General features: G+C 40.0%; 1 protein-coding gene across 3 annotated transcripts in view; it reads right to left on the reverse strand.

Annotated features, from left to right (window-relative positions):
• megf6b (multiple EGF-like-domains 6b) overlaps positions 1 to 23,916 on the reverse strand; it is a 59,344-nt gene that overhangs the window by 12,563 nt on the left and 22,865 nt on the right. For 2 of the 3 annotated variants that reach the window (XM_040052279.1, XM_040052280.1), the window contains exons 5-18: positions 18,474 to 18,596; positions 11,259 to 11,381; positions 8,379 to 8,504; positions 7,512 to 7,634; positions 7,033 to 7,155; positions 6,775 to 6,912; positions 5,233 to 5,355; positions 4,912 to 5,034; positions 2,787 to 2,957; positions 2,342 to 2,473; positions 1,747 to 1,875; positions 1,499 to 1,627; positions 1,242 to 1,376; positions 12 to 146 (exon numbers count right to left, since the gene is read on the reverse strand). In XM_040052279.1, the coding sequence (XP_039908213.1) occupies positions 12 to 146; positions 1,242 to 1,376; positions 1,499 to 1,627; positions 1,747 to 1,875; positions 2,342 to 2,473; positions 2,787 to 2,957; positions 4,912 to 5,034; positions 5,233 to 5,355; positions 6,775 to 6,912; positions 7,033 to 7,155; positions 7,512 to 7,634; positions 8,379 to 8,504; positions 11,259 to 11,381; positions 18,474 to 18,596 (1,833 nt within the window). Of the gene's footprint in view, positions 1 to 11; positions 147 to 1,241; positions 1,377 to 1,498; positions 1,628 to 1,746; positions 1,876 to 2,341; positions 2,474 to 2,786; positions 2,958 to 4,911; positions 5,035 to 5,232; positions 5,356 to 6,774; positions 6,913 to 7,032; positions 7,156 to 7,511; positions 7,635 to 8,378; positions 8,505 to 11,258; positions 11,382 to 14,822; positions 18,437 to 18,473; positions 18,597 to 23,916 lie in introns of those variants that run through there. The other variant, XM_040052281.1, reaches the window with a different exon arrangement.

Here is a 23,916-nt window from a genome sequence, read left to right on the forward strand (position 1 = left end):
AAGCCGTCCACCTTGATCGCAGTTCTCCCCATGAAGACCAGGAGGGCATTTTCGTTGGCACTCTCCGGTCACGTGGTGACACGACACTCCTGACGGACAGGCACACTTCCTCTCACAGCCGGCTCCATAAGTGCCTGGCTTGCATTCTAAAGACAATGTGAAAAGTTGGTGAGGAATCTGGGAATTATCAATACATTACAGGGTTGCCTGTTCAGTCAGAGTGTTAAACATCTTTTATAGTGACAACAGTTGGATGCAGAGTGAGGCCTGATCAGCAAATCACTTTATATATGGACAATGTGGCTTAATGTAAAATGAACTATTTATGTTATATTATCAGATATTTCAGAACTTTGCAAGTGTGGACAATTTTAGCCTGAGAGGACATTTGCATTACAGTGTCACTGAAACAAATACTGGATTGCAGTAACAAAGACTTACAACTATATACAATTTTTTCTATTTCCTTTGTGTCAGCTCGATACAAATAACACCAAATGTGAAAATCAGTCGAAACTTTATATCATCCACAATTTTTTTATGTATCATCTTCAAACTTCCATGGGGGACACGAGTACCTAGGTTGGTATTTGATCTCGACCTTCATTGTTAGCGCCCAAGGTCAAAGTGGACCTTGAAATTTTTTTTTAGGAAAACCACACCGAGTAATGTGTCATATTAAAGAGCATGGAGCAAGCTGTAAAACACACTTTTTATTTTTTCAATACGACATCCTACAATGTCACAGTGACACCATACATTTTTTCAAAAATCACACACTGCATGAATATATCTGAAAATCTCAACTTTTTACAGCTTTTAAAAGCAAAAGATTTCTGCCAATTCTGCTCCAATTGTATGGGTAAAGATGATACAATACACTATTTTAGTATGTATTGCTTTAAGGTCAAAGGTCATAGGTCAAAACTTAAGGTCACAGAAATTAGGAAAAAGCTTTAGGTTCCCCTGAATTATCTTCAAACTTTCAAGCAAAATATAAGTCATTGGGGGACATAAGCACTCTCCTTGTTTACTAAAAAACAGCATTATAAGACTTCAAAAAGATTAACATATTGCACTAAATTCCCATATTAACAGAATAAAACATCAAAGTTTCGGTATAGCTCTTGCCCTTCCAGTGGAAGTTGCAGTTTCTGAGTTTTGTATTTGTATAATTGTAATAAACAACAAGAATACAGATAAAGACACAAACACAACTTGTGCTTTCTGACTGTGCTCACCTTCCTTGCAGGTGTTACCATGGTAACCAGCTTTACAGACACAGGTGCCGTAGCGGCGGTGACACTCGACAGTGTTCTGCTGGTCACACTGACACTCTTCAGAACAGCCGGGTCCAAAAGTCCACTTGGGACACGCTGAAGGCGAAGATGAAGGAATCATGGATACTTAAGTCACAGTGAAAGTAGCAGCAGGCCTGACCTTTTGTAATTTGTAGCTCGGCATGAGAAGCTGTTGACGTGTAAGCGGTGGGACTCACTGAGATGACAGAAGCGTCCGTAGAGTCCGGCATCACACAGGCACGCTCCGTAGGTGCGGTGGCACCGTCCATTATTGGCACAATTACACTTCTTGTTGCACTGCTTCCCATAGAAGCCTTTAGGACAACCTGAACCAAAAAAATACTTCTCTGTAAATGCAAGATATCTAGTGTGCCTTTAAAATAATTAGATTTTATCTTAGCAGGAAAACCTGCATTAAGTGAAGACACAAAGAGAAGCGTCTCACCATCCTGGCACAAGTCTCCACTCACACCAGGAGGACAGCGGCAGTTTCCGTTGACGGGGTCACAGCTGGCACCATTTTTACACTTGCAGGAGAAGGAGCAGTTTTTGCCAAAATGTCCCTCAGCGCACGCTGTGGGGAGGAAAGATAAAAAAGGATCCATTACAGCTTAAACAGTCAAGGTTGACAGGTTTCCATGGGTGTTTTTGTTGTGATGACCCACTCTACCCTGCCTTCCTTTCGGCCTGTGTGTGGCACGTCTCATCTGCAGACATTGCAGGATTGCTGTGGCTCGTTTCCCATCAGTGACACTGGCAACACCTGGGCCCAGCATGCCAGTGCTCTATAAAAGCCCTCAAAGCTCAGTTACTGTAAGATACCCTTCTTAGCTTGGTTGGTTCTTTGGTGTGCGGTTGGATTTTTTTGCATACACCATTTCCTCACCCATGCACTCATTTACACCATTGATCATATTAACTACACACAACAGTTTTAAGCAGCATTTGTGTGCATCTCGCTTTTTGTCATGGCTGTGCAGCCTGGCCCGTGACAGTGTGTGTAAGGAGGGTCAGTGTTTGTTTGTGGGCTCAGTCCTCACTCTGATTGCAGATAATGCCCGTCCACCCGTCGGGGCAATCGCAGCCATTTTTCCACAGATTGCATTTTCCTCCATTAGAACAGTCGTCGCACGTCAAACTGCAGTCGCTGCCGAAAGTGTCATCCAAGCACACTGAAAACACAAGAATCAACTTTAAGTGTGCAAGTTATGCTTAATCTCATTTTAATAAAAAACCTCTGACTTCCTGCTTCAGACTCAGAGCAGCTGCCAGACTATATAACCCTCAACGTGCCTGGCATTGTGGTAGTTAATTAGGATGTACGAACATTCTGGAAGCATGAAGCAAAATAATTTGCCCCCATCGTGTGATGTGTTCCTGCCATCACTGAGTAAGTCTGTCAGACAGCTTCACAGGAGCCATATAATCAGATGCAGATTTACTGTTAATGATAATAAATCAACAGCGGTTTGAGATGAAACTCACCAAATTTTTCCGCTAGGTTACTCTCAGCCCTCAGCTCCCCTTCGTCATCTTCATAGTCGTCAAAGCGCTCCAAGGGTTGGCTGTAGTCCTGCAGCAAGGTGAGCTGGGGGCGAATGAGTGGCAGCTCAATAGAGCCTCCGCTGGACAGGGCCTCGACTGCATCTTCAAGTGCTACAGTGAGAAAAAAAAATATATTATACAAAATATACCAACATCATGTGTTTTATATCATTGCATTTAAATATATTGTATGTATAAAAAAAGAGATAACTATAAGAATCTTTCATTTTTATTCATGTGGCAACTGAGTAATATTGTACATGATGACACGATTGTATGCTGTGTAAATCAAAAGAAGAGGGCAGTAGTGATGCAGATTATTCATTGTAAGAACTGATGGCTTTTTAAAGCTACTCTGTGCAGTTTTTATTTGAAATAAATGGTCCTATTCTTGTTTGCATGATCCATTATCGAAACAATTATCAGAAGACGATTACACTGTCGTCACAAAGGGATGGACACGGTCAGCAACAATACTCAGGTAGGCTGTGGAATTTAAAAGATGCTCATTTGGTACTGAGGAACCCAAAGTGTGCTTTCATGTTGTTGGACTCTGCCAGCTGAAAGTTGCAGCAGAAATCAAGACTCATCAAACCACGTCAAGTTTATCCAGTCGTCCAAGTGTATTGTGCCTCAGTTTCCTGTTCTTAGCTGACAAGAATGGCAGCCAAGGTGTTCTTCTGATGCTTTAAAGTTCAACGTGTTGTGCATTCACAGATATTCTTCAGTGTACCTTGGTCATAGCAAGTGGTTATTTGAGTTACTGTTGCCTTCCCAACAGCTCAAAGCAGTCTGGCCATTCCCCTCTGACCTTTGGCATTCCCTACATCACCATCACAAGAAAGACAGGATATTTTCTCCTGTGTGGGAAAATCTCAGTCTGTGTCACATTCAAAGTCACTTAAATCACCTTTGTTACTTATTCTTATTTAAACTTCAGAAAATCCTCTAGAACCTGTTCAACAATCACTTTAAAAGGTGTGCCTAACAAAGTGGCCGGTGAGCATATGTTACAGACTATTTGATATTCAACTGACCAGAGGTTAAGGTGTGCAGAATTGCTCGAGAGGAATAAAATCAGCTGCTGGTGAACTTGGACGTACACAATGCAGATGCAAAACTTTGCAAATCTTTTATGACAAAGTAAATGCATTCAGCATGTTTGTCAGGCCACAGGATTACAAAACATAGTCTCTGTTTATAGTTAACTCCACAGGGATCCATTACTGCATATGGAAATAAATCCTTTGACAATTCCAAGTGCGCTTTAGCCAATCTGAGCGTTTACTTGGAGTGAATGTAATGATATGTTAAAAAAAGGAAAGGAAAAGCTGGAACACATGGAAATTGGTTGGTTAGTTTCACTGATGTCAGTATCATGCTATTAGTATAATGTTATTACTTTAAAAGGTGCTACTTATCATTGGTACAGCTACTATACCATGTGTCTGTAAAACACAATGGTGGTTCAAAGGAACGCTGTTATTTCTGTCTCTGTTCACCTCGACACACAAACAGCATGAAAAGGAAGAGCTGGGTTCTTGTAGGTTGGAAAATCACTGGTAGAAGTGCAACACTGCAGTCCATGTGAGATTTGCCAGTTGGATGCATAGAAGGCATATCAGCTGAGCCATCAGCTGATGTGGGCTGGCAGTGAGATCAGCTGATCTGCCAGGATAGCATCTGAGCTTGATTTGCTTGATTTGGTTTTCTCACACTAAACACTAAATAGGACAATGCTACTGCCGCTCTAATTTTCTGGCAATACCAGTATCCCACTGATTCTTCCAGTTTTGACATCAAATTTGAAGCTGGCTCATTAATGTTTGTTTAAATACTACACCTATGCCAAATAAAGTTGGATTTCCTTGCATCTCATTGTAGATTACACTAGTCCTAGCCTAGCTTGACATTTCCATTCTTCATATCCTCTTTTTAAACTTTTTGTCTAAATGACTTAGACTTTACTGCACAACAAGTGTCAGTTTGCCAGGATTTTCCACTGGAATGTTTCTGGTGCGATTCCCGTTCGCCCACGCTCTTACACATGATTGCTGATACTCACGGATGCAAGAATGCCGGTCCTCATCCAAACGGAAACCCCGGCGGCAGTAACACTGGAAGGAACCGGCACTGTTCTGGCATGTGTGATCGCAACCACCGTTAGCGGCCAGACACTCATCTACATCTAAACAACACAGACGCACCACAGAATCAAATGAGTCAGAAGGAAAAACTTACAGCGGCCACTGTTTTTGCTCACTAAAACAAAGGCAACATTGTGCGTGTCAAACCGAAACTTTCCTTTTAAATTCAGCAGGATTAAACATTGCGTCTCATGTAAATGTAAGTGCCGTCCACGCTTGGACTGAAGGTAAAACATTACCATCGCAGCTACACCCGTCTGAGTTGAGTCTGTATCCTGCAGAGCAGTAGCATTCATAACCCCCGGGGTAGTTGGTGCAGTCCTGCTCACAACAGGAGATCTCCTCTCCACACTCGTCAACATCTGCCAAGCACAACAAGCAGCAAGACAAAAATTATGATCCAACTGTAGTGATATGCTTCCCTGCTCCATGAGGGAAAATTTATGAGGTAATTTAAACTGTGTGGGTTTAACAGCCAATTAAGGTTAAAATTACAAGCGAACGATGATAACAGTGAACTGAAATTTGCTCTTTTTCTTTGCAAACTCTGGCTTGTATGAGCAAAGACCTGTTTTCCAAAAATACTCTTCCACCTCCTGACCACAAGGACATTTTTCTTTCATTAGAGGACTAAAAAATATATATTTTCGAGTTGTATAAAGTGCCTCGCTTTCTCTTTTGTTTTCTAGTTTTATTGTACGTGAACTTCTACGCCGACTGCGCCGTCGTCTCCAGTAAATGCAAAAATGACTATTTACGCTTGTCTGCAATTACAGTTATCACACACCTTCTCCACATTTTCTCTGGTGCAGCAAGCTGACTGGATTAGTTTTAATTCAGTTTAATTCACAGCATTGCCACAAATCACAAAAAGGCCAATTCACAATGCGGTTATGTTGACTGACGTCATTTAAAAATGTGTCTCCAAAAAAAAAGAAACTAAAGCTAAACAACGACCTTCATGCAGTTTGTATATTTTCTAGGATTACTCCAGTAGACTTAAAGTTTAACATTACTGCTCAAAATACACAGGAAGATGAGTATTTGTTGGTTTAGGTCTCAACAGCTTAATAGATAAATGTTTAATAATAAATTAAATATATAAGTTTAATAAAACTGTTGGAATAACAAATTTAGGCCACCTGTCATTAGAATAAAAAAACCCCAAACAAACAAACATTTTAGAAATCTGTCAAAATCATGTTTAAAATTATAAATTGTATTCTTATTTATTAGAAACATAAAAAAATATTGTTAACTTAAAGAAGGTAACCTACATCGGATAGTTGTCTAATAAATTCATTAGGCATTTTAATAATTAAACTAAAACTAAAGGACTAACAAATGAGTTCAAGGATTGACATTTATGGATGCCCAAAAAGTCCACTTTTGAAAGGTGTGGTGTAATTGATATTTGCACTTTAATTTAATAACAACACAAAAAAATGTCTGCCAAAAACAAGAAGGACAGAACCCCTAAAACAGACGGCACAGAGACACAGACACTGTGAGCGACAAACAAAAATGAGTCACTGTGAAACTGTCAAAATCACCAAAGTGGAACTCCAAAGTTTTGTAGTTTCTTTGCTGCTTTGCAAATTCTGATAAGTTGGTAAAACAGGTGTTTGTTTTTTTTTAAATAAACCAGTTACTAATAAAGGAATAAATTATAACATACACTAATAATTTCATATGCGCTCAATACATTATTGTTTATCTCCCTTAATTTAGTAAACAACTAAGTATTGTTAAGTATATGTGAGTGCATCACACTCTCTTACCAATGCAGGTTTTAAGGTCTTCATCTAGCGTGTAACCATGGTTACAGGTGCACACAGGTCCGCTGGTTGAATGCTGGCAGTGATGTGAACATCCACCGTTGCTGTTCTCACAGCTGTTCACAATTTCCATCTCAATTCCTTCAGTACACAATAAAATAACCGACGTGTGTTAATAACACAACATGTTTTATAAACAGAAATTAAAGGTGCTGCAATCCACTCGTGTAACAATATGCAGGCACGAGGATTTAAACTGACTGTAACACTGCTTTCCATCAGATCCCAGCTCATAGGCAGCGTTGCAAACACAGACGTAAGAGCCCAGAGTGTTATGGCAGCCGTGAGCACAGTTGGCCTCTTCTGTCTCACACTCATCAATATCTGGAGGAAAATGCATTGAAAAAAACAGAGCGAATTATTCCATCTCCGTCAGCGCTTAAAGATTATTCCAGTTATTTTTGCACACTTTAAAGTCATTGTTGCCCAACACTGATGGTATCCAAATTCTGCTTCTTCTGCTCCTCATTTATTGGCTGTTGTTCTTTAAAGCTAATTCTTTTCTTTTCTTTTAAACTTTTAGAGCTACATGATGTATGATGCTCGACCTTGAAAACATCAGTTGATGGAGCAATTTTACCATCAGGGAACATTTTCCTTGCGAATGTATGAATATTTGTTAGCAAACTAGTTTCACTTGCCACTCAATTTACTAGTTTACTCACTACTGGTCAGTTTACCTTCACAAGTTTTCCCATCAGCAGCAAGGGTGTAGCCAACTTTACAGTCACAGTGGGCCTTGCCACCATCAGCTCGACACTCGTGCATACAGCCTCCGTTCTGATCGGCGCAGGGATCCTGTACTGTAACACAAAAAAGCTCACGCTCATACACATAAACTCGCACGCTGACAGTAAAGTGAGGAAAGCTTCAAACATAGCAGAGGGGAAAACTGTAAAAACCGACTGTTTTGCATCTTAAAGCAGAGTAGAGCAAGTGGAGGGGGTTTACATCCACCCAGCACCTCCAGCTCTTTGCTCTTCATAGCTGTATGTGTGTGTGTTTAACTTGTGTAAGCCTGTCCAGTTTGGATAAGAACCTTCCTGCAAAAATTAGAGGAAGCTGTTTGCAGCCAACAATTACAAAGTAAAAGCATCTAGAAGACAGCAATTTAAAATACATATATGTATAATTTTCCACCCTCTGAGAAGCATATTTGACTTAACGGCCTCAGAGATCGGAGTGATTAAAACGAGCAAGGCCATCAAAACACAATTTGAGAAACAAAAACAACGAAGACTGCTGTGACTCATTCCAATTAAATATCTTATCCCATGAAAGATAGTTAGTCATATTCCAGCTCAGACATCCTGTAAGATAATTATAATTGGCAGCAGATGCTGAGGCAATGTGTTTTTAATGTTACGATCAAACCTGCAGGATCACACCTTCATAATCATCCAAAGTGCTCAGTTTCATTGGCGTGCTTTCCTACAGCATCCATCAAATTATTATTCCTCTAGGGCTTTTCTTTCTTTTGCAGTGTGTCATATGAACGTGTGATTTTAGTGCTTCCTATAACAGAGTTCAGAAACATGGGCACTCACATTTACAATGCTTGCCATCCTCCGACAGCGCGTAGTTCGGTTTGCAGCGGCAGCGAAAATGAGCAACAGACTGCTGCACACAGTAGTGTTCGCATCCTCCGTTGCTAACGGCACATGAAAGGACAGCTAAAAAGGCAAGAGAAAAAAAGATGTGATACGATAAAAGGACAACACTGAAAAAAATCCAGCATCTTTCAGAAGCTAATCAATCCACCCTGATTTGTCATGTTAGTCTTTGTGACTGATGTTTCACACCAACAGAAATCTTAAATTTCTCAGAGCAGTCACACTCCTGACATTCCTACACTCAGAGAACACCTCGGAGAGCCGCTATGCTTTGAGCAATGAGAGATCTATCACAGCAGAAACGCCAAAAAACACAGAGGAACTTGAATGGCAGCGCGCCTGCGGTGGACAGCAAGCATATGGTGAAGAGGCAGAGAGCGGTGTGAGCTCAATGCTCTTCCTTGTCTGAGTCTCCTCTCCCTGTAGCAACAGATCAATCTGGATGTCCTCACAGAAAAAAAGCAAAAAAAACAGGTTGAAGCCCAAACAGCCCGGTGTTCTCAAAAGGCTGTTTTTCATGCTCACAGACCAGAGTCAAGACCCAACCATCCCAAGCACATGTCAAACCACAGAGTGCTTTCCAGCTCAAATATTATGCAGCTTCACGCTAAGTGTGTGGGATACGTCTAACCTCTGCTGGCTGATCAAGAGCTGGATGAGATGAGCACAGAGAGGGAGACTGACTTGTTGATTGCTATGTGTGGTCCTTTATCCTCCAGTATGTATGTTTTCATGCTGTTTGGCACATAGTTGAAACTGACATAATCGTTTACTCGCTTGTAATGGACAGTGAGATTTCAGCACCAAATGTATTTTTGAACATGGACACAATTCGCAGTTTTAACTGACGGATATGAAGCATCCCAGAAAAGCAGCATTTGCCTGGAGTCAGTCCACTTGTGAACTGTTGGCGTAACCAGTCATTTCTTAATGCAACAGCTGTCACATAAGAGCCTCTCAGGGACAGATGTGCTCTATAAGAAAATTAAATAACTACTTTACGAAGCCAAAAAACACATAATGATTTTTCCTCTGAATGTCATCCAGGACACTCTGTGTGCATTCCTGACGTAGAAGCCAGCGGCACGCTTATATTTTTTTGTCTATTAGATGTTTTTTCTTCTAAACCACAAAGCTCGCATATCTGGTATTAGAGGGAAAATGCACAGGTACTGAGTAAACAGTGCACAGGTCATATGACAGTCGCCACACAGGCGGCAGGAATCAAGCTCAGGTGAGCGTTCGGGAAAAAATGACCCATAATAGCATTCTAACTTATTGTAATCCCTGCATCACTCAGTTTTTTTAAGTACTTGAAGAATATATGGATTCAGGTCTTCTTTATTTTCTCTGACTTTGTCACATCTAAATAACTTTATTTAATTTTTGCGATGCCACGAACATAAACATGAACTAGCTGCAAAGAGCAAAATGTCCATTTAGAGGACCACTTCGATTTGATTTGTTCCATCACTTCATCCTCAGCAGTCCAAGCTTGCAGGCTTTCATATTCCCTTTTCTTTCTGAGCACTGAGGCTGTGTAACACATATAAAGAAAGGAAGTCACTTTGGTTAACTGCTATTACAGTTTAATGCTAAATACTACTTGATGTCCGGAGGAGCTGAAGTAGATCCATATGGTCAATATCGGCAATGTCGGTTACACAGTAAAATGGTAGGATGCACTTATTAGTGACCTTAAGCTATTTTATCCAGTCACGCAAAGCAAGAGCAACAAAATCATTAAAAACACTGAACTGATGCAGCAGAGACAGCAGAAGTTCTGCAGGACAAATTCAAACAACTTCTAGAAATAGAGCTCTTGTACACAGAAAAGCAGAGGGATGGAGCTACATCATGATACTCAGTTGTGAGAATCTGCTGCTTTTCTTTGTCCTATGTGATTATAGCCTGAATATCTTTTGGGGTTTGAGAAATAACTGAGAAGTAAACCAGCACATTAGCCCTCTGCATCCCAGAGATACACAGAATTTAACTGTTTGTTGCCGTAGTTTGAGGTTGATGTTGCGTAGTTTGTGTGGTGGACAAACTCATCTTATTTTCAAACCAAAGCATGTAAAGGTTAACCTTACATTTTAATAGTTTTTACTGTACTGTACTTACAATGAAAATAGATTTTAAGTGGACATGAATAAATAAAGGCCCAAGAAGTTAAACAATAATAACAATGGATGCAACCATACTACAAGCTTTCTCCAGGATGGGATGTTGGGTCTGATTCTCTCACAGGAGAGCTTAAAAAATGGCTTTTGTACAAGATATCCAGTTAAAGGAAAAACTTCATGAACCGACTAAATCTGGCTTCACCACCAAATGTTATTTGAACCGCACCACAATGGGGCTTTTTGTCAGAACCAAAGGGGTCGTCTGAAACATAACTAATGTGGTTTAGATGATTAAGTACCCATGTCAAAAACCATATGTGGCTAAACTTCAATGAAATAATGACCAAAAGAAAAAAATACAACACTCAAAGACTCAAAGAAGCTTCCAGTAGCTCAGTTCCTCCAAACCACTGTCTCATTGTTTATGTGAGTATTGAACTACATGAGGTTAGATTACAAAGTGCCTTTGGATGTCTTCATATTCTGTCTCTAATGGGATTAAATAAAGACCTTCCCCATCATCATTATCGTCATGTTACTGTGTTTAAACTTTTATAAATGATGTTTTTAGACCTTTTTGCACTTTCATTGACATACATATTATGATTACAGCACATATATGGTGCTGTAACCCTACAATGCTATTTCTGTTATTCATCTGCAGCAAACCAGCAACAAAATCACTCACCGAGGCAGGTGCGGCCATCCACGTGAAGCCGGGAGCCCGGGTGACATTCGCAATAGTAGGAGCCCCTGGTGTTAATGCATCTGTGTTGGCAACCTCCATTGTGGACCTGGCATTCATCAATATCTGCATGGAAGGAGGGATACAAGTGAAATACTGAAGCGGGACAAAAGACAGAAATGAGTGCAATTTAAATAAATCTTCTCATTATGGGAGAAAACTAATGGTTACCAGAATAAAACCAGATGAGATGCCAAGCTGAGAGAGGAAGTTAATACGGGTTTTAGGGTAAAGATGTACCCCAGGAGGCGAGGATGAGGTGATGGATGAGAAGGAAAAGTATTTTACAAGTGTGTTGCAGCTCAAATAAAACAAATCCCCCCATGTGGTAACAACTACTGCACATTTAGAACCAAATTGAAATTCCTGCGCTTCTTGTCAAAGCCCCTCAGGTGGAAAAACATATGGAAAGTTAAAGTGGAGGATGCAAAACATACACATTCCTCTCAGCCAAGCATGTGGATGGTAAGCAAACAAAAGAAGGGGGAAGCAGCGGTGAGAGAAACACGATCCCTCACAGTGTGACCAAATTTCTAATGAAACAAACCACATTCTTAAACACTTCTTATTTTAGGAGTCACAGGCAAATAAATTGTTTGGTGTGTTTCACAGCAGACCCCCCTGTGAGTCCTGAATTATGAGGTCTGTTTGGGGTTCTGCTGGACGCTAAGTCAACCCCCAGGCTGGTGACAAGTCACCCTTTTGCTTTAATATTACTAGAATCATCACAGTGGAGTTACTGGAAAGGTTGTCGACTGCAACAAGTGATGTGACACATTAAGAAGGTGAGTGTGAATGTTTTTTGGCTGCCGGATGATGCCTGTAAAAACAGCCAACACATCATTAAATACTATTATTCAGCGCCAAGTTAAATGTCTGGTTGAGAAATGCGTTGTTCCGAACAGTCCTGGCCTCAGGCGGCCATCCAGCAAGGAACTATTTCAAGAATTCACTGGAATTCCTTTGGAAAGAGTTTTCTGAAAGTTTCCCTAAACTAGCTGATTATTTTAATTTACTGAACGTAAATATTAGTTTAATTTCATTTATTTCACATAACTGACTGCCTCGTTTCACAGACCACACATCTGGTCTTCAAGAGACATCGTAAACAGTTAAATGTAAATAAAATCTAGAAATAACTAATCAACATTCATCATGGTGCAAACTCTCCGTCACATTAAAAATAGACACTTTCATTCTCTAGGTGAAAAGAAAAATGTGGACATTGATGCATAAATGCAGACGCCTCTATATATGGCTTTGCTTTGCATTGACTCCCACAGTTGTTAGATGTGCCAAATAGGGTAATTTGCAAAATTTAAAATGGCCTTTGATGTCAACATAAGCAGAATATATGCACAAACCCTTTGATGGACTGGGAAGCTGTTTAAGTTGCAACTTCTTTCATGGGAAATGTAAATGGGGCAAGAACTATGCATTGGGTGGATGGAAGAATAAAAATTAGATAATAGACTGAAAATGAGATGATGGATGAGGATTAATTATTCTTCAAGTGCACCTAAACTAAAAGAAGGATCTGAATATAAACTCATGTATACAGTGACACAATTATTGTCCTGCTGCATCATTAATTTTTAAGTTAAAATGCCAGACTTATGTCTGACTGGGATTAGTAGAGGATGGATGAATGGATGGATGAACGGCGGACGGGTGGATAACAAATTTGGTGAGATTTAGGACACAGTAGTACTTGGTTAGAGGAAAAGATGATGGTTTTGGGTTAAACAGACTGTTTATTTTAGCTCATCTGGTGAATTCAAGTTCAAAATTCACTCTGTGTTGTGTTTTGGTTCTCACGTACTCCTAAGGGATATCTGTAAATGCTAAACGCTTCAGTATGTTCCCCATTTACAACTACTGTGGGTTTATCAGAGCTTTTTCTTTCTTTCTTTCTTTCTTTTCTTTTTTTTTCTTTTTTTTTTTTACCAAAAACAGCTGGCTGTTGCGTCTGAAAACGAATATTGCGGGCCAAAAAAACAAAACAGCTGTAGCTAAAAGCTGACAGAACTACAGCTTTTAATAGACCTGAGGGGATGTGCTGAGCTGGGTTATGAATCTCTGAGATTGTGTGAGCCAGTAAACCCTTTCACAATAGCTGTGCACAAAGTCTTTTGGTACAATATGTAAAAATATTGATCATGGCAGCTGAGATAGTACATTTTGTGGTCTGTGAAAAGAGTAAGTACGGATATCAATCTCTAAATCAAAATTTGGTCTCCATGTGCTCGTGTCACACTGTGTGGGATACAGGCAGTGTGGCACCCTCACAATCCAAATCTGAGCTTCACGCAAACACTGTATTCAAGTTTCCACAGTATAGACTCGTGACACATAAATCAGAACCCAAAGTCTGTCACCTGACGTTATAGCACACGATGGTGGAAAGCTGTGTTGTAAATTATGAAATCTCAGTGGTTATTATGATAACAAAAAAGGATAATAAAAAGAAGCATATGATTAGAATAAGGACATAAATGAATGATATGAGCATAAAGGGACTAAGATATTCATGCTTAATGGTTCTTATGAAAACCAGCCCAAGAAGCTGAATTATAGCAATATCCTTCAGCTGAACTTATCCACTCTCCGTAATATCCCGCAACATCCTCCGTTATAGTGCCCGGAGCTGAAAAATGGTTCTCAAGTTTCGTTTTCTTGCTCTCTGCTGCCCACTTTAGCTTCATTTTACTCAGAAAAGCTGGCAGAGCCCCTAGTTTCATTTTTTCCGTCCATGCTGCATGTCGTCCTCTGGTTTGGTTTTGCATGAAACGGGACCAACACTGTGGAACTCCTGTTCCTGTGCCGACTGCAGCACACAGGCAGCGGATCAACTCCAGCCTGCTTTCCACATCCAGAACATAATCCTCCTCGATCTCCAGCCAAAGCCTCAACAGCACTTGGCTTTTAAACAGGGTGTATTAATTCTCTGCCTGTAGCTACCTACAGCACGGTGTTGTCTTCAAGGAAAATTACTTAGGATCCATTTAGGATAGATGATTTTTTTTTTTTTAATTTGGACATTAGAACAAATATTTTTGAACAGTCTTGACTCACCACCAAGAATTACATAAGGGACCATAGGGATTATCCCTCACCGCAATAGTCAATGAAGCTCATTTTTTCATGTGCTGATAAAAGTGAAGCATTTATCAGAGAGAAAAATTAGCTGAACACTGCCAGACAGAGCAGACACATTATCAGTCAGATGGATTAACTCCTCCTGCTACTGTAAACTCCCTACATGTCCATTTAGCCCTCTGTAAAAGAGAAATGTGCTTAAAGATTTAAAAGAGAAATGCAAATTGTTGAATTTTCTGTAATATGATGGAAATGTTCATATTGTAAAATAACACAAAGGTGTGCAATTTAAATATCGGCGCTGCTAAATAAGTAACCTTCGCATTTCTTTAAAATTTTATTCCAAAATCAGCATTAGAGCTGCTGCCACTGCTTCATTTGCATTTTGGCTCAGAAATGATCACTTACCTGCAGCCAGGTAGCCAAAGTTGTAGCCACGGTATCCATGGTAACAGTGTGGCCTATAGCAAATCCTTCTATAGTGACTGTATGGATAGTTTGCAGCAGAAGTCAAAGACACCACTGCTACAATGACCACCAAAATAAAAATCCAGCTTCCTGGTGACAAAGCCATGGCTTAGGTTTAATAAATCAAAAACTATTTAAAACAAAAGGGAAAAAAAAGATTTTAGAAATGCCCAAAGATCTGTTGCAAAAGATCTACTGTCAACATTTTTGTTAAGGCTAATAAGTTTGTTTGTTGGCTGGCAATGGACGACCATGCCCCAGTAAAGACTGGTCTGAAATAACATGGTAGGTACTTCTTTTTCACTCTGTCTCCTGAATTTTCTTTCCCCCTCCCTCCATCTCCCTCTCTCTACTTCACCCTCCCAAACCTCGATGTCCATCACACCATAGATCCTCCTCTCCCTCCTTTTTCTCTTTCCCATTCTTTCCCACTTGTCCCCACATTTCACTATAAGGAGCACATCCAGTACTACATTAACTAAAATAGATAGATTTAGAAAAAAAAATCTGTATTTCACAAGCCAGGAGTGATTGATTTCTTTGCCTCATTTTGCTCACTCAGCCACTGTGTTTTCACATTTCTTCAAAGAATATTGTGTGTGTAAAAAGGATTTATGAGCGCTCATAAGTCAGGTGTTGGAGAAGGAATGTGAATCGTCTAGAGGATGTGCTGACTAATATATTTTTCTTTTGATACTGACATGTATCAAAAAAGTCTGTCACCAAAGGAACGTCAAATTTGACGAGTGCCAGAAGTCAAATTCGGTATTTTCAATCCAAACATCTGAGAAAGGAATGCATCTCACGGGCTATTCAATAGCAGATCCATTGTGCTCTCTCTCATCTGATGCCAACACATACAAACACCGCAGCACGACCCCAACAGTGCTGTAAAGAAAAAGTGCAAAATCATCCTTATGATCAGAATCCCATCCCCCATTGGAAGAGAAATGATACAAAGAGGCTTCTTTTATGACTTTTATAACTCCTCTTTTTAATAATTTATCCTTACTTAAAGTCTTTGTGCAAGCATCTAAGAAGTTTGCAACATTGTACATTTATGCTAAACAAATATTAGAATCACTGGGACAATGAAGCCAGCCAGAAAAGAAAATAAGCCTGATTAAGTAAGGAGTATGCATAATAAGCCCAAAGCCTGTGAAAACAACTCACCAGAGTAAAAAGGAAATATGGATCGAGTACCAGCAAAGAGAAACTTGGCAACACCAAGGTGTTTTCCTTTAAAAATCATCTTTACAGTAAGCGCTCTGTTCTCTGGGTTAGCGTGGGCATCTAGTACCTGCTGATTTTAGTTTGGGATTATTCTGGCGTGTGCTAAGTATTACTCTTCCAGTTTGTAATGGTCCGAGCTAAAAAGTTAATTTGACATGACGGCTAACGTGTTGACACTACGGCTCAACACTCAACATGACAACTGTTACTGTTGGCTCTCTCAGCACTGTTTGTGTCAGTCCTGCAGAGTCCTAACAAATAAATAAAAAGAAATTTGAGCATTTTGCTAACTGTTTAAAATGAGGTTCCCCAATGCACTAACGGGCTGGTTTACAATCCGACACAGAGTGATTTATTCTTGAGGGCCATAGACTGTAAATAACAGATGGACATTGATACTCTGATGCCATCCACTGCTTCGAACTTTGCATTTTGGCAGTCACCATCTTCTTCTGTTAAAAAACAGACGTCATGAGTGGGTGTTGGATTTGCTGGAGAAAGAAATAATCCTGCATGCTTATATCTGGGTTATGACTCATACCCTGGTTTATTATCTATTTTTGTCTACTATAATTTATTAAATGATATCCTAGTATATTAAATTAGACTTGAGACTTGCCTCCTTTAGGCCATTAGAAAGAATAGAGCCTTAAGGCAAGTCTGTTCCTACCAACAAGTTATGTCTCTCTTTCATATACAGTGCATGTGAAAAGCTAACTGAATTGATTTGTCTCTCATCTGGACTCCTGCGCCTCTGCAGCCCTCTGAGCTTCAGGCTGTCATCGAAATGAAAAGCAGATCACTTTCCACAGACAGTGCGAGACACACACAACTCTAGTTTCAACATCTAAAGCATCGAACATTGAAAGCTTCTAGCCAGTTTCTTTTACCTCTGTTAATACTCCTGTCAGTTACAGACAATTAGGGCATTAATGCTGAGGGTAGCTGTTTTTCTCCAGTACACACCAGTGGCAAAGACAGACAGCTATGAAAGCCAGCTTTGACAACGTTCACATCAGCTCTCCTAATAACCGTGACCTGGATCAGATCTCTCTCTGGTTCCTCCTGCAGCCGTACCACCGAGCACTCCAGCGTCTCTCCTCTGGGCTTGGCTGGTACACACAGGGTTCATTATTCTGATTAAAGCCCTTGCAGAGATTTCCTAACCAGAAACATCAAACTATCATGAAGTAAAAACAAATCTCATGGGAAAATATCAGTTTTGATGAAATACAGGGCAGAGATACTGGGCTTCATGATAGATAGCTACAGTTTTCTATTTAACAGACACTGAGTCATGAAGAGCAGATGTCCAGATAATTTTATTATCTATGATGTGCAATGTAAAAATAGCTGGTACTGTGGTTCACTCAAATTGACAATCAGATTGTTTTGGTATGAGGTGACATTTCCAAGTAGTATTAAACTAATAAATGGCAATGAATGTTCCCTTTACAAGGGATCATTTGTAATGTCAGAGTAACTCGTGCTTTTAGGCGTTATCTACACAGAGACAACTGCAAGTTAAAAAAGAAAAAAACAGCTTCACAGCTGATTATTTTGAGAATATTTGTATCAGAAAACCAACCATATGACAATCAGAACCTCAATGTTTCCATCATAAATAATCTCATTTTTTATTTTCATATTTTTCATAATGTTTGTTTATGAGATGAAGTGTTACTGAGAGCACAGCTCTTTTCTGAACCCGATTCTTTTAGAAGTTTCTTCCTCCCCATTGTTGCCAACTTCTTGCTAATAGTTTCTTGAGGCAACTGTTGTTGTGATTTGCCGCTATAAAAATAAATAACTTCCAGGGTTAAAAAGCTTGCTCAAGGGCATCCCGATGGAAGAAGTTCACTACTTCTTCTATCCTCCTGCCTGGAGCTAAAACCACCAACCTTTAGGTTAAAGAGAAAGTCTTTGTCACCTAACCCAGGTAACTTTGCAATAGTATCCTTCACTGTCATTTAGTTCAATCAGCTGCCTTGACGTTTAACTTCAAACCATTTAACTTGCCCACTTTGGGCCACCAGCAGTCATTTCTCTTGCCTGATGTCCCTGAATGTAACTGACTTCTTGTGGCCTCTGGTCATTCCTTTACTCTCCAGACCCACAGAGGCCATCATACAACTTTTTTAGGAGACTGAATCTGTTAAGGGGCATCCACACATTGTTACATATCACTTTGTTGCTGACACTTGGATACTAGTGTACTTTTCAGGCTACAGTTGCCTAGGTAACCTTCATCATTTCCTGTGTGGATGCCCTGTAATTATGATAATTTATGTGCCATTAATGCACTTAAAATGTGTAAAATTCCCAGAGCGCTGTTTTGAAATTAAACACCACACTGACCTTGACATGTTTTTCCATCTTCGTTCAGTTTCTGTCCAGGAGGACACCTGCAGTAGAAACTTCCAATGGTGTTACAGCAGAGAGCTTCACAGCCTCCATTGGTCTCCTCACATTCATTCACATCTGACAGGGGAAAAATACGACAAAGCACTGATGAAATGTTTATTCCTCGCTTTTAATCTCCTTATTATTATTTATTTACATGTGAACTAAAGAGAAACGTCTGCAAAAGAAGAACAAAGGATAGATCATGCTAAATGAAAAGGATGTACTGAAATAGTGTCTAAGATAAAACAGGGTTATGCTTCTTTGAGCATGAGAGACTCTCACTTCCTTTTCATGTTGTTCTATTGTGTTTTAAATGTCGTGCGCGAATAAACTTGGACGTGTCAAAAGTACTGAAGGGCCTGGAACTACAAGAAAATAGCTGTGGTAAACTCGGTGCCCTTTTTCCATCCTTCAGTTTGTTTCTTGGTACCAACTTGAAGGAAAATAGGGAAAAAAAGAAGAAAAAAAAGAAAAGAAAAGGTAGAATATATCCAGAAGAGAATCAAACTATAAACAGCGATTAATTAAGCAGAACAAATGGAAATATGAGGCAGTAACATGTTGCCCTCATTCACTCTTACCTGCAAACCTACTTCAACATGAACCAGAGCAAGGATTTGTCCTGTTCATGCAAAAAATCCTGAACACTTCCACATAAGCTCACAGGTAAACGTGCTGCCAAATCTGTCATCAACGACACAAGATAAAATCTTTCCCTGCAGTTCCCAAACTACCCATAATGTCCAGGGTCAGATACAGGCGCTGACAGTCCAGCGTATCATAACTGAAGCAGCAGAGATTCCACATAATGAGGAGATGTTAAAATTGAGAATAAACGGAATAATGTGTAACAGATTATTCAGTTTACACCACAGTTTAAGGACACGGATGCGGATTCACTGCATTACTATTAAATTTAGTTCATATGGAACATTGTCAGCAGAGACCATGCTCGGAGCAAAGTTTTATACCTGATGACACTGGGTGTTTTACTTGCCATGCCAGCAGAAGGAATCTTGGACTGAAAACTGAAGACTATGGAAAAAATTAAGGGGGAACATTCACTTGGAAGTTGGCACCTTGTAAACTTTCTCCACGTTCATAAAAAGAGGAGAGTTACTGTACAGACCGACGACTACGAATGCAGAGAAAATTGCTTTATTAGAGCTTTTTTCCCCTTTACTAGCAAATCTTGCTCACGTCGCAGTGCCAGCGTCTAACCAGCTAATTATACCATTTCCCTCTCGGTTTACAACATCTGGAAATGTTCGGACTGAAAACAGCGAACTCTCTGTTGGCAATGAGATGTCACCTTTAACATTAATACAATTTTATTACACAGTGAAACGTAATTTATAATCAGTTTATTACACCGATCCTTCTTTGAAGCAGTACAGCTAGAGACCTAATTTGTGATCCTTACCAATTTTTATATGGGACCTACATCACAAGAGCTTAAATTAATGGGTCTGGGTCCTGGGGTAAGAGAGAGTGCCCACCTTTTGCTACAGTTCATTTAGCCTGTAATATATGGACCGTGGAAAACGGCAGTCTCGATGCAGAAAAACAACCAGGCAACTTGACCTGAAGTCAAGGTCAGAACTGAGCACTGACGACCCCTCTCCATCCCCAGGCCACACACCTGTGGCAGCTTGAGCAGGGGTTTGAGCGGGGTCACTGTCACGCTCATCATTCTCTAAGTCTTTCTGCCCAATAAGAGAGCAGGAATGTGGAACTTCAATGGGTCAGGGAGAGAATACACAAAGCAGCAGTGGAATACTGAATGTCTCCCCTGGCTCAGTAACATACCATATAGTCCTTATTTCTCCATCAGGATGGCAGTTTTAATGAGCAAGACTTTGGATGGGCTGCACACAGAAATGGAGCTTTAATTACATTTTAGGTATATAAATATTAAACACTGTATATATTTTCCTTTTGCAATGGAGAGTATTTGAAAACACAGTAGATAAAAAAAAACTCCAAAATCTCTATGATAGCGTTCATACTAAACCAGGGGTCCCCAATCCCAGTCCACGAGGGCCGGTGTCCCTGCAGGTTTTAGATCTCACCCTGGGTCAACACACCTGAATCACATGATTAGTTCATTACCAGGCCTCTGGAGAACTGAAGACATGTTGAGAAGGTAATTTATCCATTTAAATCAGCTGTGATGGATCAAGGACACATCTAAAACCTGCAGGGACACCGGCCCTCGTGGACTGGGATTGGGGACCCCTGTACTAAACTAAGCTTAATCCAAAACTGCCACGAAAACCAGCCACAAAAGTTATCTCAGATTTTTAAACCTAATGACTACTGAGCTGAATATGGTGGCTGAAACAGAGGTTACAAACCTACTTTAACCTAGATGGGGGGTTGGTGATATATTTTTCCATTGCACTTTATCCCATCTATCAAACCGTCACCAGACTGAACCTCCAGCAGAGGTACCAGACACTGAAACAAGAGCTTTAAAGTAGGGAAGCGTTTAAAGATCAACGCCATCCCGTGAACATCAGATCACAGAGGTTTCTTCTGCGCCTCTGTGGTGGGGATGAGTGTGTGTGTTTTTTCCAAAATGAGATCAGATGCCTGGAACATAGCGGTGTGTCTGCAGCCCAACTTCTGCCCTCAGTCAAAGGGCAGCGCTCAGGGTTGAACCCATGCCGTCTCTCATGAGACAATTTCACCATATGGTAGATACCTAACTGTGTCAGTTATGCAGCACACACTTCTCTTAGAGATAAACCAACTATACGTCAATTTTAACATCACTGAATTTACACCAGAAATGATATGATAAAATAAAAATCATTGAGTTGATGGTAAAATCTCATCTTTGGATGTATTCAAGGAGTTAGATGAGACAATCACTTAGCTCAGTGTTGCACAACAAAAGATAACAGCAGCGTATGTCAATCATATCTTGTTCTTGGTTTAAAAAATATATGCCTTTAATTATTTTATCCATAAAATGTTAAAAATGCCAATCACAATATGCTAAAGTGATGAGTTGAATATATAAAAAAAAGGAAAAGGCACTGAGCTGCAAAGACGCATCTAATATGCTTGATTTTTATTTCCTTTTCATCAAATTTGGTAGAATTACACTGAGAATTTTTACCACCAAGTTCTCCCCTCTTGCTGGTAGGGCATAGGCAAAGTACCTCATGCCCAAGTCACCCAGAGGACATCCTACTCAGTTGCCTGAGTCACCTAAACTAGATCTTTCAATATGGAGAAGTGACGGCTCTGAGCCCCTCACAAAAGACCAACCTCCTCATCCTGCCTCAAACAGAGAGTCCAGACACATGTCTGCCATTTTGACCAAAGTACAAATACTTGTTTTGCCAGAGGTTTTTCAAATGTCACTCAGTATTTCACCCAATCCTCTTGTCCAAGGCTTTTCTTACAGTTGTGGAGCTGTTACTGAGTAAAATTTGAGATATTCATTGGTGGAAAATGAAACAACGTACATCCTGAAAACAAAATACATCTAATTTACTACGGCTTACTTTCATATTAGCCCGGCAGCAGAGTCACTGTGTTTAGTTTTATTTAGCCCTCTAACAAAGATGTGCTGATACAACTGCATGCTAATTTTGGAGGCTGTAGTTAGTGGTTCGGTATTTTATTGCAATGTACTGAGAGCTTCCTGATGTTTATAGAAGAAGTGGGGCCACATTCCCCAAAACCAAGACCATCTCCTCTAACACCATGAAATAAAAAGCTCATAAATTATTACATTACCATTAAGGAGACGAGAGAAGAGACACTATTTTATCAAATACTTATTTTTAACTTATTTACTTCATCATGGACTAACTACACTGACTACAAGACACCCCGAGCATAGGAATGATTAATAACATCATTAAAATTAATTTCAGGCAAACCCTGGAAATGGTTCTTACCTTCTAACCTCTTCAAGTATAAATAAAGGTGGAGTTTCTTCTCATTATTCTCTGAAGTCAACACAGTCATTGCTACATCGCCATGAAAGACAAACTGAGCTGTTATGTCTTCTTGAATTCTAATAAAACACATCTTTGGAAATGTATGAAAACTGTATTTCCTCACAGTGGACACTCTGTGCTAAAGCAACCTGTAAAGAATAAGAAAATAACGAAAGTTCCTCTAAAACTTTTTTTAATGCCTCTTCAGAAGGACATATCTCTTCTATGAAAGTTCAGCTGCAGCAGATCTTCGAGTTTACATTTTTGCGCTGTATTGTGTGACTTCCTCAGATAAAGATGACCACTGCTCCCAGTAGGTTGAGGCTCATGTCTTGCTGGGCTAGCTGTGCCAAAGAAAACCACCAGGCCTATGATATTATCTCGAGGGGGTCACGGGCTGGAAAAATTGCAGCATTCACTGAAGATCGGGGGGGGGACACTGTGGATATCACTAAGCTTTTTCCTTTTAGGGCCCTGATCTAAAACCCTGCTGGTGTAGAAATGTGCTTTGCTAGTGTTCATTCTTCGCTGTATTCCCTACAGTCCTCACAGCTGCTTTCAATTACCAGGTGCCGCAAAGATGGGATTGGCTCGAGGTTGCATGAGATGCATTTGAGTCAGAAGTATCACTGAGACTTCTCTGCTGCTGAGCTGCACACGCGGCAAAAGGTGAATCACAGTTTACAACTGAGAAACTCACTGCCTATGAACTCACTGCCCACTTCACACTCTTCAAAATCATCCTCTCCTTTGACCTCCAGTTTAACCAATCGATAAAATGTTTATTGTAAAAAGGCTCATTCGGAAAGGCAGGAGCACAAACCTGAACTGGTGAAATGGGCTCAACAAAGCTCACAAAAATATCATCAAAGTTCGCATTTTATAAACACAGTAATTCCTTGGAATGCCAAGTTTAATCTCAAGAAGCAGGCAGTGTCATTCTGATGTTTAGTCCTTCGGTTCAGGTCTAAATAAATCAGTTAATAGATTTATAAAAGTCTGATATTTCATGCATATTTATAAATATTGCTGAGAAACTCTTCAGATGAGTCCTGCTGCCCAGATTTAATACAAAGCACGTTTAATATAAAAAATACCAGAAGTAAAAAATAAAGAAACTCCACATACTTATGTATCTTTCTTTCCTTCACCTCTGCAAGTCATCAGCTCAAGTTCAATACCGCCCCCTACTGGTAACCTTCTGCTACATCAGTAGCATCCAGGTGTGAAGCCATTTCTTAAGCTGACACGCTGCGATCCAGCTCTGCTCCTATTCATCCTGTAACTAAAACACAGCTGCTACAATTCACAGTCCAAGAAAACCGCACGCATCAAAGTGCCTGTTCTGATAAAACATCTTTCACTTTGGTGTGCCACACTGGCTTTTACCAGAAAAAAAGTGCATGCCCTATTAAACATTTTATAATTTCCACCCT

Source organism: Simochromis diagramma, unplaced genomic scaffold (genome assembly GCF_900408965.1).
Source record: "Simochromis diagramma unplaced genomic scaffold, fSimDia1.1 OVJJ01000389.1, whole genome shotgun sequence".
Classification (NCBI taxonomy): Eukaryota; Metazoa; Chordata; class Actinopteri; order Cichliformes; family Cichlidae; genus Simochromis; species Simochromis diagramma.